This window comes from Papaver somniferum, chromosome 2, assembly GCF_003573695.1.
Source record: "Papaver somniferum cultivar HN1 chromosome 2, ASM357369v1, whole genome shotgun sequence".
In the NCBI taxonomy this organism is placed as follows: Eukaryota; Viridiplantae; Streptophyta; class Magnoliopsida; order Ranunculales; family Papaveraceae; genus Papaver; species Papaver somniferum.
Window position 1 is genome coordinate 160,587,059 of NC_039359.1, and position 14,133 is coordinate 160,601,191.

General features: G+C 32.3%; 1 protein-coding gene across 1 annotated transcript; it reads right to left on the reverse strand.

Moving 5' to 3' along the window:
- Positions 1 to 3,833: 3,833 nt before the first annotated feature.
- Positions 3,834 to 6,325, reverse strand: LOC113352354 (ATP-dependent zinc metalloprotease FTSH 4, mitochondrial-like). Its single transcript, XM_026596180.1, has 4 exons — positions 6,052 to 6,325; positions 5,833 to 5,957; positions 5,024 to 5,497; positions 3,834 to 4,778 (listed from the first exon to the last, which is right to left on the reverse strand). Exons 1-4 carry the CDS (start codon positions 6,323 to 6,325, stop codon positions 3,834 to 3,836), a joined length of 1,818 nt encoding a protein of 605 aa, XP_026451965.1.
- Positions 6,326 to 14,133: the final 7,808 nt, after the last annotated feature.

Below are 14,133 nucleotides of genomic sequence, written 5' to 3' on the forward strand. Positions count from 1 at the left end.
TGTAACTTGTTCCTCTCATGAATTTAGTTTTGTGAAAGGGTAGGTATTAAAACATAACTGGTATAATCGATTTCAATCTGATGTTTTTTTGGTGGTTAAATTGATTTTGTCAACATTTTGAGGCTTTATCTTACTAGTCAAATGGTTGTTGCATCGTGTGCTTGATGTTTAGTTTAGACTTAGTTTTCATTAAATGTATATATATGTGGATTTGTTGTGCTCACAGATTAAGTTTAGGTTGCAGGAGGCATTGACTTGTTTATATGTTTATTTACTGAAGAATTCAGATCGAACTTAATAATCTTAGGTGTTTTGATTTCATCAGATATGGCTTCTTTGGGGATGAAGCTTTACGTCGAAAATACGGTAAATTAAGAATAAACTTTATGATTTAATAATTTAATGAAGGCATTAACTTTCTGTTTGTGCCGTTTGTCGATTATCATGCATGGTTGTTTTCCAGAATCGACTTCGAAAAACCAAAAAGTACAGAAGCGAGGAGCTAAAGCGCCTCAGCTGCACTTGTGAATCCCATATTCACACGACAGGGAGGAAATCCGAGAAGTGTGAAGCAATCTCAATTTATTGGTAACCAATAACCTTTTTTTTTGGTATCTAAATCTCCTTTTCTTAATAACATTTTCAATTTTGAACATACATATGTTGCTTTGGTATTGAACTGAGTTAGAATTTTACATGCCATTTTCTGCATAATTTTCAATCACAAGTAATAGTACACAATGTAGTTGTTTGCTGATTGATGCCCAATAGAGTGCTGGGAATTTTTCAAATGTCTCTTGAATGCTGCCTTATAGGACCAATAACCGATGTTGTGTATTTTTAGGAAATTTTAGCAATTAATATGTATGCCTTACTTAAATGTCATATTGCAGGAGACAAAAACAGGGAAGGACAAGTACACCAAATGAATGATCTTAGCAGTCGCCTGCAAGCAGCTCAGTCAACGGTGCATGACGGAAGTGGAGTTGGAAGAACGGGTCGGGTGCTGCCAAACCATGCACCAATCAAGTCACCAGTGCATGAGGGAAGGGAAGGTGCAAGAACACGTCATGTGCTTCCAAGTCGTTCACCAATTGTTTTTTTTTTCTGGCTAGCTAATAATTTTCCTATATGCTATCTTTGGTTTCTTAAACAGGTCAACCACAATGCACCACAAGAAAGAAAACGATTAATCTTGTGGTTTCCAAGAGGGGGAAGGAGAAAGTAACCGTGCCAGTTTTTCAAGAAAATTTTTGTGGTTATTATAGACATGAGCTTATAAACTCTATTGGGTCGTGGGTAAGGCAAAGGGACAATTTCCCAGTAACATATGATAAATTTGATGATATGCCTGAGCAGAAGATTGCCGGAGTGATCCAGAATGTCCGGGTATATAAAATTTAATGTTACTTCTTTTATTCTTAGTTTGGAATTGCCGTTGGTTTTAGTTGCTATCTCTAATAAGTTGTTTTCGGCCATATATGACCACTTTATCCTCGATCCTGATGATGATGTGGTTGTGAAAGTGATCAAAGACGTGATGAGGAATGCCTATAAGGCATACAGGCACAAACTTCATCTAGCATACAAAAAAGCTGGGGGTGATGGGTTCGCTGACTCAGATGGCCACCTGGAGGCTTTGACACACCCTCCCGTAGATTGCCCCAACAAACGTGATTGGGCTCACATGTGTGCGCACTTCACCACCGATGATTTCAAGGTATATCTATTTGCTTACTGTTTACATATGATGTTTTTTTAAAGTCATGGAAGTGGACATTTAGGTATTGGTACGTGGAACTGAAAAACACTACACAAGTTATCTTATCTTTTTCTTTTTTAATTTGTTTTCTTCTTTGTCTTAAAATTGCACTTCATTATTGCTTTGAGAACAAGAATGCCCTGCCAAGTGCATTCTTGGCACAGTTGAACTCATTTTTTTTTTTGCAGACCCTTGCTATCATTTCTTATTGTCTTTTGCGTTCAGTAGCTTACATCATATACAAGAGTATGGTTTTGGTTATGGCATATTTTCCATAAGGTTATATATATATAGATAGATAGATTGAACTGGAATATTTGGGGTGGGTGATTTCTGATTAACATGTAGTCTTATATATGCCTGCATTCTTATACTTAACTTCATATTAACTTGCATTTTACCTCATGCGATAGAAAAATTCTGAAAGAGGAAGATGATGATGAAGATGCTGATATGCACGGGAGTCAAATTAATGAACATCTAGATGCCTTTGAAGGTAGTGATATGGAAGCTGAACAGGAGGATGTAGAGGCCTTTGCAGATGATCAAGAAGAATGTGACGAGGAGAATCCAGACAGGGAACTCGAAGAGGATGATGAAGAAGAATAGGTTGAGGTTTAGATGCATTTACCATTTCTGTTATTTAGAGTCTCTTTTTAGAACGATCTAGCTTAGCTCTTAAAAGAACTTTTTCTTTTTTTTGGTCTTGTGGTCCTGATATCTCGGGTGGGATTATGATATTCTTGATTTTTTTTTGTTTGGAAACTTTTTTGTTTTAACGAATGTAATTAAATAAAAATTTATTTTTGGTATATCTCTTTTTTAATATTTATTATTGCTTATGAAAATTCAATTAACGTACTTAGCATTAAATTTGGGAAGTTATTTACGGATGGACTTTTTTCCAGGCCCGGGCCCGTAGTACTGGTCAAGCCCAGATCAGCCTTCGCACCGGTCAATCTGAGATGTTAGTAGCATTACCTATTTAAATACTAGAGAACTAGTGACTCTTTAAGTTTAGGCACTCCGAAGTTGGTTTTATGTATGATTTGGCTACTGCTGTTGCTGGGATGGTAGCAACTTTTAGCCATTTGGCTATTAAAACTTAGTTGCATATATATATTTGCAAATGCATGAAATAATCTATTCGTAACTTATTCGTAACTTATTGAACAACTAGACAAGAACTAGTGTCTACAAGAACTAGTGTCTTAAAGGATTAGGCATATGAAACAACTACTACAAAAGCGAGTGGTTTTATGTTGTTGGCCACCTAAATGAATCTTTAAATGCAAAATCTATTAAACAATTAAAAGATAATTGTTGACTTATTGTTTTTGCTAATAACCTGACGACTACACAAATGAGTGGCTTTACCTATTAGGTGACCATTGTTGGTCAACTAGCCAAACTAGTAGCTTTAGAACATGGCGACCAACTAATCATTGCGAACTTGTTGCTTTAAACATAAAACAACACCCACTTACGCCACCACGGCTGGGCAACTAACATTGATTGCATAAACTGATAGGAAACTAAAGATTTGAATAGGCCACTACCATTGGTCAAGTAGCCTTTGGTCGGTTTTTTTGTAGTGGAGGACTATCGCACATGGCAAAGTTGAAGTGACGTATTGGATGATGTCAGCAAAGTCACGAGTAAAGTATGATGATCTATGCGAAGTATAAGCTGTGCGAGAATGAGTGAGTATACATGAGCGAATGTAACGCACAGTGATTCCGAAATAATGGATCTCTTAGCTGTCATCTATGAGGAATCTTATATAAAGGAAAGAAGTCATCACATAGAGGGAGAGATATTTTAGTGTGAGTTAGACAAGAAACGAGGAGAGAGAAATTTTATTTGGAGAGCAAGTAAAGTCATTGTAATCCTTTATATCCAATTATGAACATTGATAATTAATAAAGGAATTCATTATATAAACCTTGATAATTAATAAAGGAATTCGTTATGATTACTTAGGTTATTGTTTAGATACTTTGGGGTGTGATTGTAGGTTTTCCTGCAACTACAATATACGATCGTTATCAATTGGTTGCTGACAATATCTTCATTGTGGATAAATATCCCCCTTTGCAAAAGGAATATCCATAAAGTTTATCGCTATTGTAGCTTCAGCTTCTGGTGCCGCGGAAGCAACAGCAGATGCAGCTGAGCTTGGTGCGGATGGAGGAACTGATGGCGATTGTGAACCACTATTCTGTGATGTGACAATTTGTTGTGTTGGTTGGTTCATTTGCTTCGAATTGACTTGGGTAAGTAAAGCTTTGATTTGGGTTCCCGTGAGTATTTCTTTGTTGAGTAGAGCATTAGCTAGTGCATGGAGTTCTTCGCTGTGGGTAGTTAGAATTGTCTTCGCATTATTGTAAGCCCTGTCCAAGAATCCTCTCACCTCTTCTTCTATAAGAAGTCTAGTTTCAGTGCTCATACTCCTCCCATTATCATCATAATTGTGAGCTACGAGTCCAACTGCTTTGCTCATTCCATATTTTGTGACCATTGCTCTTGCTAAAGATGTTGCCTGTTGGAGATCAGAGAATACACCTGATGTAACTTCACTATCGCCAAATATAAGTTCCTCCGCTACTCGTCCACCCATGCAAACATCTAACCTAGCTAGCATTTGCTTGCGAGAAACATTAGACTCATCTTCATCGGGCAATTGCGCTACCATTCCAAGAGACATTCCACGTGGAACTATTGTTGCTTTGTGAACTTGACGAGCTCCGTCTGTGTGGATGGCTACTAAAGCATGACCACCTTCACGGAAAGCCGTTAATGTTCGAGATTCATCAGAAATCACAGCTGATTTGCGTTCACTTCCCATTATAATCTTATCCTTGGCATATTCCAAGTCAGTCATGCTCACTGCTTTCGCACCATCCTTTGCTGCTTTGAGAGCTGCAACGTTCACCATATTTGCAAGATCAGCACCTGAGAACCCCGGTGTTCCTCTGGCAATAATACTTAGATCAATATCTACTCCTTTAAGAACCTGTCAAATGTTATGGAGTTTGTGAGATCCCCACAAGTCAGGCGTAGAGTTTCATGCAATTAAACATTGGACAGCAGAGCTGAATATCGAAAATAATCCAAAACATCCACCGAGCGGTACGATTCTTACCCTTGAAAATTATAAATCACCAAAGCATAAATCTAGACCAATATACCAATTTTTCCTTGAAGGATACCAGTTTGTACTGAAATTATACACGAAAAATAAATAAGAAAATTAGTTACCTTAGACATGTGAGATTCCAGTATCTGTCTCCGTCCTTCAACATCTGGGTTGGGAACAACAATATTTCGGTCAAAACGTCCAGGTCTTACAAGTGCTTTATCCAAAGACTCGGGGAAGTTGGTTGCAGCAATTACAATAACTCCATTATTTTGTTTAAAGCCATCAAGCTCGACAAGAAACTGATTCAGTGTCAGCGAGCCTTGCCGATCTTTGGGGTTACGGCTCCCTCCAATTGCATCTATCTCATCAATGAAAATAATACATGGAGACCGCTTCTTTGCTGCAGCAAATAGATCCCTCACTCTCCTTGATCCCACACCAACAAGCATTTCGTCAAACTCACTGCCGCTTTTGTAGAAGAATGGTACTTGGGCTTCTCCAGCAATGGCTCTTGCTAACATGGTTTTACCTGTCCCAGGTGGACCAACAAGCAAAATCCCCTTAGGCAGCTTACCTCCTACACTCGTAAATCGCTGAAACAATAAGAGGACCACTCTTGTTAAAGTAAACTCAACCTAAACACTGGATATATAAGAACCTTGATTCAATGGGGAAGGGTTCGATATATATATATATATAGTCAGCATGAAAGAACAAATTCAAAAATATAATCTATGATAAAAGTTAGGTGAAGTCGCCAATATTTTTTTCGACAGCAAAAGAAGGTTCATACAATCATATTGTCCGCAACATTTTATGAAAAATTTAGGTGTCACATGTGCAACTCTCTCAGCATACATGTTGAGATAAGAAACAGGATTCATGTTAACAGCATACATGATGTTAGATATACTCTGCATTTGCATACCTTAGGATCACGAAGATAATGGACGATTTCTTCTAGCTCAGCTTTGGCCTCATCAACCCCCTTAACATCACTAAATTTTGTACTCGACTCCGTGCTAGGTTTGACTTTTTCACTTAATTCCAGACCTGGAAAGAAAAAAAAAAACAAATGAAAAGATAAGTTCTTACAGAAAAAACTCGTGTTCACTGTAAAGCGTTATAATACACCAAAAGGAATTACCATTAAACGTTCCCATTTTCCAGATAAATACTCCAATGAGGAGAATGTGGAGGGCGCCTACAATAATGGGCATCATGGCTATCGCCTTCGCAATGTGATAGTTGGCCTTATTCTTTACACCTTCTGTGAAATTGCCACCATATGCCTTTAACCTTAGAGGAGTAATATTTAGGTTATCTCCAGCATAATTATCAGGAATTAGTGATAGCGCAACGAAAATAATGGTGATCATCACCATCACCCTCTTAATGTGCTTGCTGAGCCCCTTCTTCATTGTTATTTTCTCTTCCTTGGGAGAGCAAACTAGATCAATGTCTAAACCTAAAAACACAAAGATAATTACTGAGAAAAGTTGATTTATAATTCAAAAAAGATGTGTAAATACTGAGTAGCAAGCTAAGAAAATAAGTAGACGGATATGTGTTCTCTACAATAATATTAGGCTTCCTTATATAGGCAAATAAAACTAACTCAAGAACAAAATTCCTAGTGAAGTAATAATTCCTAAACATACTAGGACAGTAATCCTAATTAGACATAAACCGTACACAAATTCTTCTATCTTTTATAGGGAATGTATCCTCTATCTTTATAGGGAATATATAAACAGAATCAAACGGCAAAACTGATCAGGTGTCAGGAAATTAGAGAAGAATTACAACAGAATTCGGGTCATACGGTACCTAGCTCTTGCAGCACCATTTTTTGCTGCTCCCAATTCCATGTGCATGTACACACCAGTTTGCTGATTACTTATACATGGGCTAGTAAAATTCCAGTTCGCCTGCAATTTTTTATTTTCTTTTATTTATGGAAAAATTCTTTTTTTTGTGTTTAATTGTTTTACGAGAAACAAAACTCGTTGTATAAGAAAAAAACCTAAACCTAACTTGATTTGCAAGTTAATTTTCCTATAAATACAACTCGAAAAATACATGTTTCGGCCCATGCCCATGCGCGTGTACCAAGCACCAAGTCCGTATCTACTTGAAATTATTTTTTCCAACTTTTTTAAATTGATGAATAATTTATTTAAGAGTTTTATTTATAGAAAAATTCTTTTTTTTTGTGTTTAATTATTTTACAAGAAACAAAACTCGTTTTATAAGAAAAAACCTAAACCTAACTTGATTTGCAAGTTAATTTTCCTATAAATACAACTCGAAAAATACATGTTTCGACCCATGCCCATGCGCGTGTACCAAACATCAAGTCCGTATCTACTTGAAATTATTTTTTCCAAGTTTTTTAACTTGATAAATAATTTATTTAAGAGTTTTACTTATGAAAAAATTCTTTTTTTTGTGTTTAATTGTTTTACAAGAAACAAAACTCGTTTTATAAGAAAAAAACCTAAACCTAACTTGATTTGCAAGTTAATTTTCCTATAAATACAACTCGAAAAATACATGTTTCGACCCATGCCCATGCGCGTGTACCAAGCACCAAGTCTGTATCTACTTGAAATTATTTTTTCCAAGTTTTTTAACTTGATAAACAATTTATTTAAGAGTTTTATTTATGGAAAAATTCTTTTTTTTGTGTTTAATTGTTTTACAAGAAACAAAACTCGTTTTATAAGAAAAAACCTAAACCTAACTTGATTTGCAAGCTAATTTTCCTATAAATACAACTCGAAAAATACATGTTTCGACCCATGCCCATGCGCGTGTACCAAGCACCAAGTCCGTATCTATTTGAAATTATTTTTTCCAAGTTTTTTAACTTGATAAATAATTTATTTAAGAGTTTTATTTATGGAAAAATTCTTTTTTTTGTGTTTAATTGTTTTACAAGAAACAAAACTCGTTTTATAAGAAAAAAACCTAAACCTAACTTGATTTGCAAGTTAATTTTCCTATAAATACAACTCGAAAAATACATGTTTCGACCCATGCCCATGCGCGTGTACCAAGCACCAAGTCCGTATCTACTTGAAATTATTTTTTCTAAGTTTTTTAACTTGATAAATAATTTATTTAAGTGTTTTATTTATGGAAAAATTCTTTTTTTTGTGTTTAATTGTTTTACAAGAAACAAAACTCGTTTTATAAGAAAAAACCGAAACCTAACATGATTTGCAAGTTAATTTTCCTATAAATACAACTCGAAAATACATGTTTCGGACCCATGCCCATGCGCGTGTACCAAGCACCAAGTCCGTATCTACTTGATATTATTTTTTCCAAGTTTTTTAACTTGATAAATAATTTATTTAAGAGTTTTATTTATGGAAAAATTCTTTTTTTTGTGTTTAATTGTTTTACAAGAAAAAAAACTCGTTTTATAAGAAAAAACCTAAACCTAACTTGATTTGCAAGTTAATTTTTCTATAAATACAACTCGAAAAATACATGTTTCGACCCATGCCCATGCGCGACAAAACTCGTTTTATAAGAAAAAACCTAAACCTAACTTGATTTGCAAGTTAATTTTCTATAAATACAACTCGAAAAATACATGTTTCGACCCATGCCCATGCGCGTGTACCAAGCACCAAGTCCGTATCTACTTGAAATTATTTTTTCCAAGTTTTTTAACTTGATAAATAATTTATTTAAGAGTTTTATTTATGGAAGAATTCTTTTTTTTGTGTTTAATTGTTTTACAAGAAACAAAACTCGTTTTATAAGAAAAAAACCTAAACCTAACTTGATTTGCAAGTTAATTTTCCTATAAATACAACTTGAAAAATACATGTTTCGACCCATGCCCATGCGCGTGTACCAAGCACCAAGTCCGTATCTATTTGAAATTATTTTTTCCAAGTTTTTTAACTTGATAAATAATTTATTTAAGAGTTTTATTTGTAGAAAAATTCTTTTTTTTTTGTGTTTAATTGTTTTACAAGAAACAAAACTCGTTTTATAAGAAAAAAACCTAAACCTAACTTGATTTGAAAGTTAATTTTCCTATAAATACAAACTCGAAAAATACATGTTTCGACCCATGCCCATGCGCGTGTACCAAGAACCAAGTCCGTATCTACTTGAAATTATTTTTTCCAAGTTTTTTAACTTGATAAATAATTTATTTAAGAGTTTTATTTATGGAAAAATTCTTTTTTTTGTGTTTAATTGTTTTACAAGAAACAAAACTCGTTTTATAAGAAAAAACCTAAACCTAACTTGATTTGCAAGTTAATTTTCCTATAAATACAACTCGAAAAATACATGTTTCGACCCATGCACATGCGCGTGTACCAAGCACCAAGTCCGTATCTACTTGAAATTATTTTTTCCAAGTTTTTTAACTTGATAAACAATTTATTAAGAGTTTTATTTATGAAAAAATTCTTTTTTTTGTGTTTAATTGTTTATAAGAAACAAAACTCGTTTTATAAGAAAAAACCTAAACCTAACTTGATTTGCAAGTTAATTTTCCTATAAATACAACTCGAAAAATACATGTTTCGACCCATGCCCATGCGCGTGTACCAAGCACCAAGTCTGTATCTACTTGAAATTATTTTTTCCAAGTTTTTTAACTTGATAAACAATTTATTTAAGAGTTTTATTTATGGAAAAATTCTTTTTTTTGTGTTTAATTGTTTTAAAAGAAACAAAACTCGTTTTATAAGAAAAAACCTAAACCTAACTTGATTTGCAAGTTAATTTTCCTATAAATACAACTCGAAAAATACATGTTTCGACCCATTTCCATGCGCGTGTACCAAGCACCAAGTCCGTATCTACTTGAAATTATTTTTTCCAAGTTTTTTAACTTGATAAATAATTTATTTAAGAGTTTTATTTATGGAAAAATTCTTTTTTTTGTGTTTAATTGTTTTACAAGAAACAAAACTCGTTTTATAAGAAAAAAACCTAAACCAAACTTGATTTGCAAGTTATATAAATACAACTCAAAAATACATGTTTCGACCCATGCCCATGCGCGTGTACCAAGCACCAAGTCCCTATCTACTTGAAATTATTTTTTCCAAGTTTTTTAACTTGATAAATAATTTATTTAAGAGTTTTATTTATGGAAAAATTCTTTTTCTTGTGTTTAATTGTTTTACAAGAAACAAAACTCGTTTTATAAGAAAAAACCTAAACCTAACTTGATTTGCAAGTTAATTTTCCTATAAATACAACTCGAAAAATACATGTTTCGACCCATGCCCATGCGCGTGTACCAAGCACCAAGTCTGTATCTACATGAAATTAGTTTTTCCAAGTTTTTTAACTTGATAAATAATTTATTTAAGAGTTTTATTTATGGAAAAATTCTTTTTTTTGTGTTTAGTTGTTTTACAAGAAACAAAACTCGTTTTATAAGAAAAACCTAAACCAAACTTGATTTGCAAGTTAACTTTCCTATAAATACAACTCGAAAAATACATGTTTCGACCCATGCCCATGCGCGAGTACCAGGCACCAAGTCGGTATCTACGTGAAATTATTTTTTCCAAGTTTTTTAACTTGATAAATAATTTATTTAAGAGTTTTATTTATGGAAAAATTCTTTTTTTTGTGTTTAATTGTTTTACAAGAAACAAAACTCGTTTTATAAGAAAAAACCTAAACCTAACTTGATTTGCAAGTTAATTTTCCTATAAATACAATTTGAAAAATACATGTTTCGACCCATGCCCATGCGCGTGTACCAAGCACCAAGTCCGTATCTATTTGAAATTATTTTTTCCAAGTTTTTTAACTTGATAAATAATTTATTTAAGAGTTTTATTTATAGAAAAATTCTTTTTTTTTGTGTTTAATTGTTTTACAAGAAACAAAACTCGTTTTATAAGAAAAAACCTAAACCTAACTTGATTTGCAAGTTAATTTTCCTATAAATACAACTCGAAAAATACATGTTTCGACCCATGCACATGCGCGTGTACCAAGCACCAAGTCCGTATCTACTTGAAATTATTTTTTCCAAGTTTTTTAACTTGATAAACAATTTATTAAGAGTTTTATTTATGGAAAAATTCTTTTTTTTGTGTTTAATTGTTTTATAAGAAACAAAACTCGTTTTATAAGAAAAAAACCTAAACCTAACTTGATTTGCAAGTTAATTTTCCTATAAATACAACCCGAAAAATACATGTTTCGACCCATGCACATGCGCGTGTACCAAGCACCAAGTCCGTATCTACTTGAAATTATTTTTTCCAAGTTTTTTAACTTGATAAATAATTTATTTAATAGTTTTATTTATGAAAAAATTCTTTTTTTTGTGTTTAATTGTTTATAAGAAACAAAACTCGTTTTATAAGAAAAAAACCTAAACCTAACTTGATTTGCAAGTTAATTTTCCTATAAATACAACTCGAAAAATACATGTTTCGACCCATGCCCATGCGCGTGTACCAAGCACTTAGTCCGTATCTACTTGAAATTATATTTTCCAAGTTTTTTAACTTGATAAACAATTTATTTAAGAGTTTTATTTATGGAAAAATTCTTTTTTTTGTGTTTAATTGTTTTACAAGAAACAAAACTCGTTTTATAAGAAAAAACCTAAACCTAACTTGATTTGCAAGTTAATTTTCCTATAAATACAACTCGAAAAATACATGTTTCGACCCATGCCCATGCGCGTGTACCAAGCACCAAGTCCGTATCTACTTGAAATTATTTTTTCCAAGTTTTTTAACTTGATAAATAATTTATTTAAGAGTTTTATTTATGGAAAAATTCTTTCTTTTGTGTTTAATTGTTTTACAAGAAACAAAACTCGTTTTATAAGAAAAAAACCTAAACCTAACTTGATTTGCAAGTTAATTTACCTATAAATACAACTCGAAAAATACATGTTTCGACCCATGCCCATGCGCGTGTACCAAGCACCAAGTCCGTATCTACTTGAAATTATTTTTTCTAAGTTTTTTAACTTGATAAATAATTTATTTAAGTGTTTTATTTATGGAAAAATTCTTTTTTTTGTGTTTAATTGTTTTACAAGAAACAAAACTCGTTTTATAAGAAAAAACCGAAACCTAACTTGATTTGCAAGTTAATTTTCCTATAAATACAACTCGAAAATACATGTTTCGGACCCATGCCCATGCGCGTGTACCAAGCACCAAGTCCGTATCTACTTGAAATTATTTTTTCCAAGTTTTTTAACTTGATAAATAATTTATTTAAGAGTTTTATTTATGGAAAAATTCTTTTTTTTTGTGTTTAATTGTTTTACAAGAAAAAAAACTCGTTTTATAAGAAAAAACCTAAACCTAACTTGATTTGCAAGTTAATTTTTCTATAAATACAACTCGAAAAATACATGTTTCGACCCATGCCCATGCGCGACAAAACTCGTTTTATAAGAAAAAACCTAAACCTAACTTGATTTGCAAGTTAATTTTCTATAAATACAACTCGAAAAATACATGTTTCGACCCATGCCCATGCGCGTGTACCAAGCACCAAGTCCGTATCTACTTGAAATTATTTTTTCCAAGTTTTTTAACTTGATAAATAATTTATTTAAGAGTTTTATTTATGGAAGAATTCTTTTTTTTGTGTTTAATTGTTTTACAAGAAACAAAACTCGTTTTATAAGAAAAAAACCTAAACCTAACTTGATTTGCAAGTTAATTTTCCTATAAATACAACTTGAAAAATACATGTTTCGACCCATGCCCATGCGCGTGTACCAAGCACCAAGTCCGTATCTATTTGAAATTATTTTTTCCAAGTTTTTTAACTTGATAAATAATTTATTTAAGAGTTTTATTTGTAGAAAAATTCTTTTTTTTTTGTGTTTAATTGTTTTACAAGAAACAAAACTCGTTTTATAAGAAAAAAACCTAAACCTAACTTGATTTGAAAGTTAATTTTCCTATAAATACAAACTCGAAAAATACATGTTTCGACCCATGCCCATGCGCGTGTACCAAGAACCAAGTCCGTATCTACTTGAAATTATTTTTTCCAAGTTTTTTAACTTGATAAATAATTTATTTAAGAGTTTTATTTATGGAAAAATTCTTTTTTTTGTGTTTAATTGTTTTACAAGAAACAAAACTCGTTTTATAAGAAAAAACCTAAACCTAACTTGATTTGCAAGTTAATTTTCCTATAAATACAACTCGAAAAATACATGTTTCGACCCATGCACATGCGCGTGTACCAAGCACCAAGTCCGTATCTACTTGAAATTATTTTTTCCAAGTTTTTTAACTTGATAAACAATTTATTAAGAGTTTTATTTATGAAAAAATTCTTTTTTTTGTGTTTAATTGTTTATAAGAAACAAAACTCGTTTTATAAGAAAAAACCTAAACCTAACTTGATTTGCAAGTTAATTTTCCTATAAATACAACTCGAAAAATACATGTTTCGACCCATGCCCATGCGCGTGTACCAAGCACCAAGTCTGTATCTACTTGAAATTATTTTTTCCAAGTTTTTTAACTTGATAAACAATTTATTTAAGAGTTTTATTTATGGAAAAATTCTTTTTTTTGTGTTTAATTGTTTTACAAGAAACAAAACTCGTTTTATAAGAAAAAACCTAAACCTAACTTGATTTGCAAGCTAATTTTCCTATAAATACAACTCGAAAAATACATGTTTCGACCCATGCCCATGCGCGTGTACCAAGCACCAAGTCCGTATCTATTTGAAATTATTTTTTCCAAGTTTTTTAACTTGATAAATAATTTATTTAAGAGTTTTATTTATGGAAAAATTCTTTTTTTTGTGTTTAATTGTTTTACAAGAAACAAAACTCGTTTTATAAGAAAAAAACCTAAACCTAACTTGATTTGCAAGTTAATTTTCCTATAAATACAACTCGAAAAATACATGTTTCGACCCATGCCCATGCGCGTGTACCAAGCACCAAGTCCCTATCTACTTGAAATTATTTTTTCCAAGTTTTTTAACTTGATAAATAATTTATTTAAGAGTTTTATTTATGGAAAAATTATTTTTTTTGTGTTTAATTGTTTTACAAGAAACAAAACTCGTTTTATAAGAAAAAACCTAAACCTAAATTGATTTGCAAGTTAATTTTACTATAAATACAACTCGAAAAAATACATGTTTCGACCCATGCCCATGCGCGTGTACCAAGCACCAAGTCCGTATCTACTTGAAATTATTTTTTCCAAGTTTTTTAACTTGA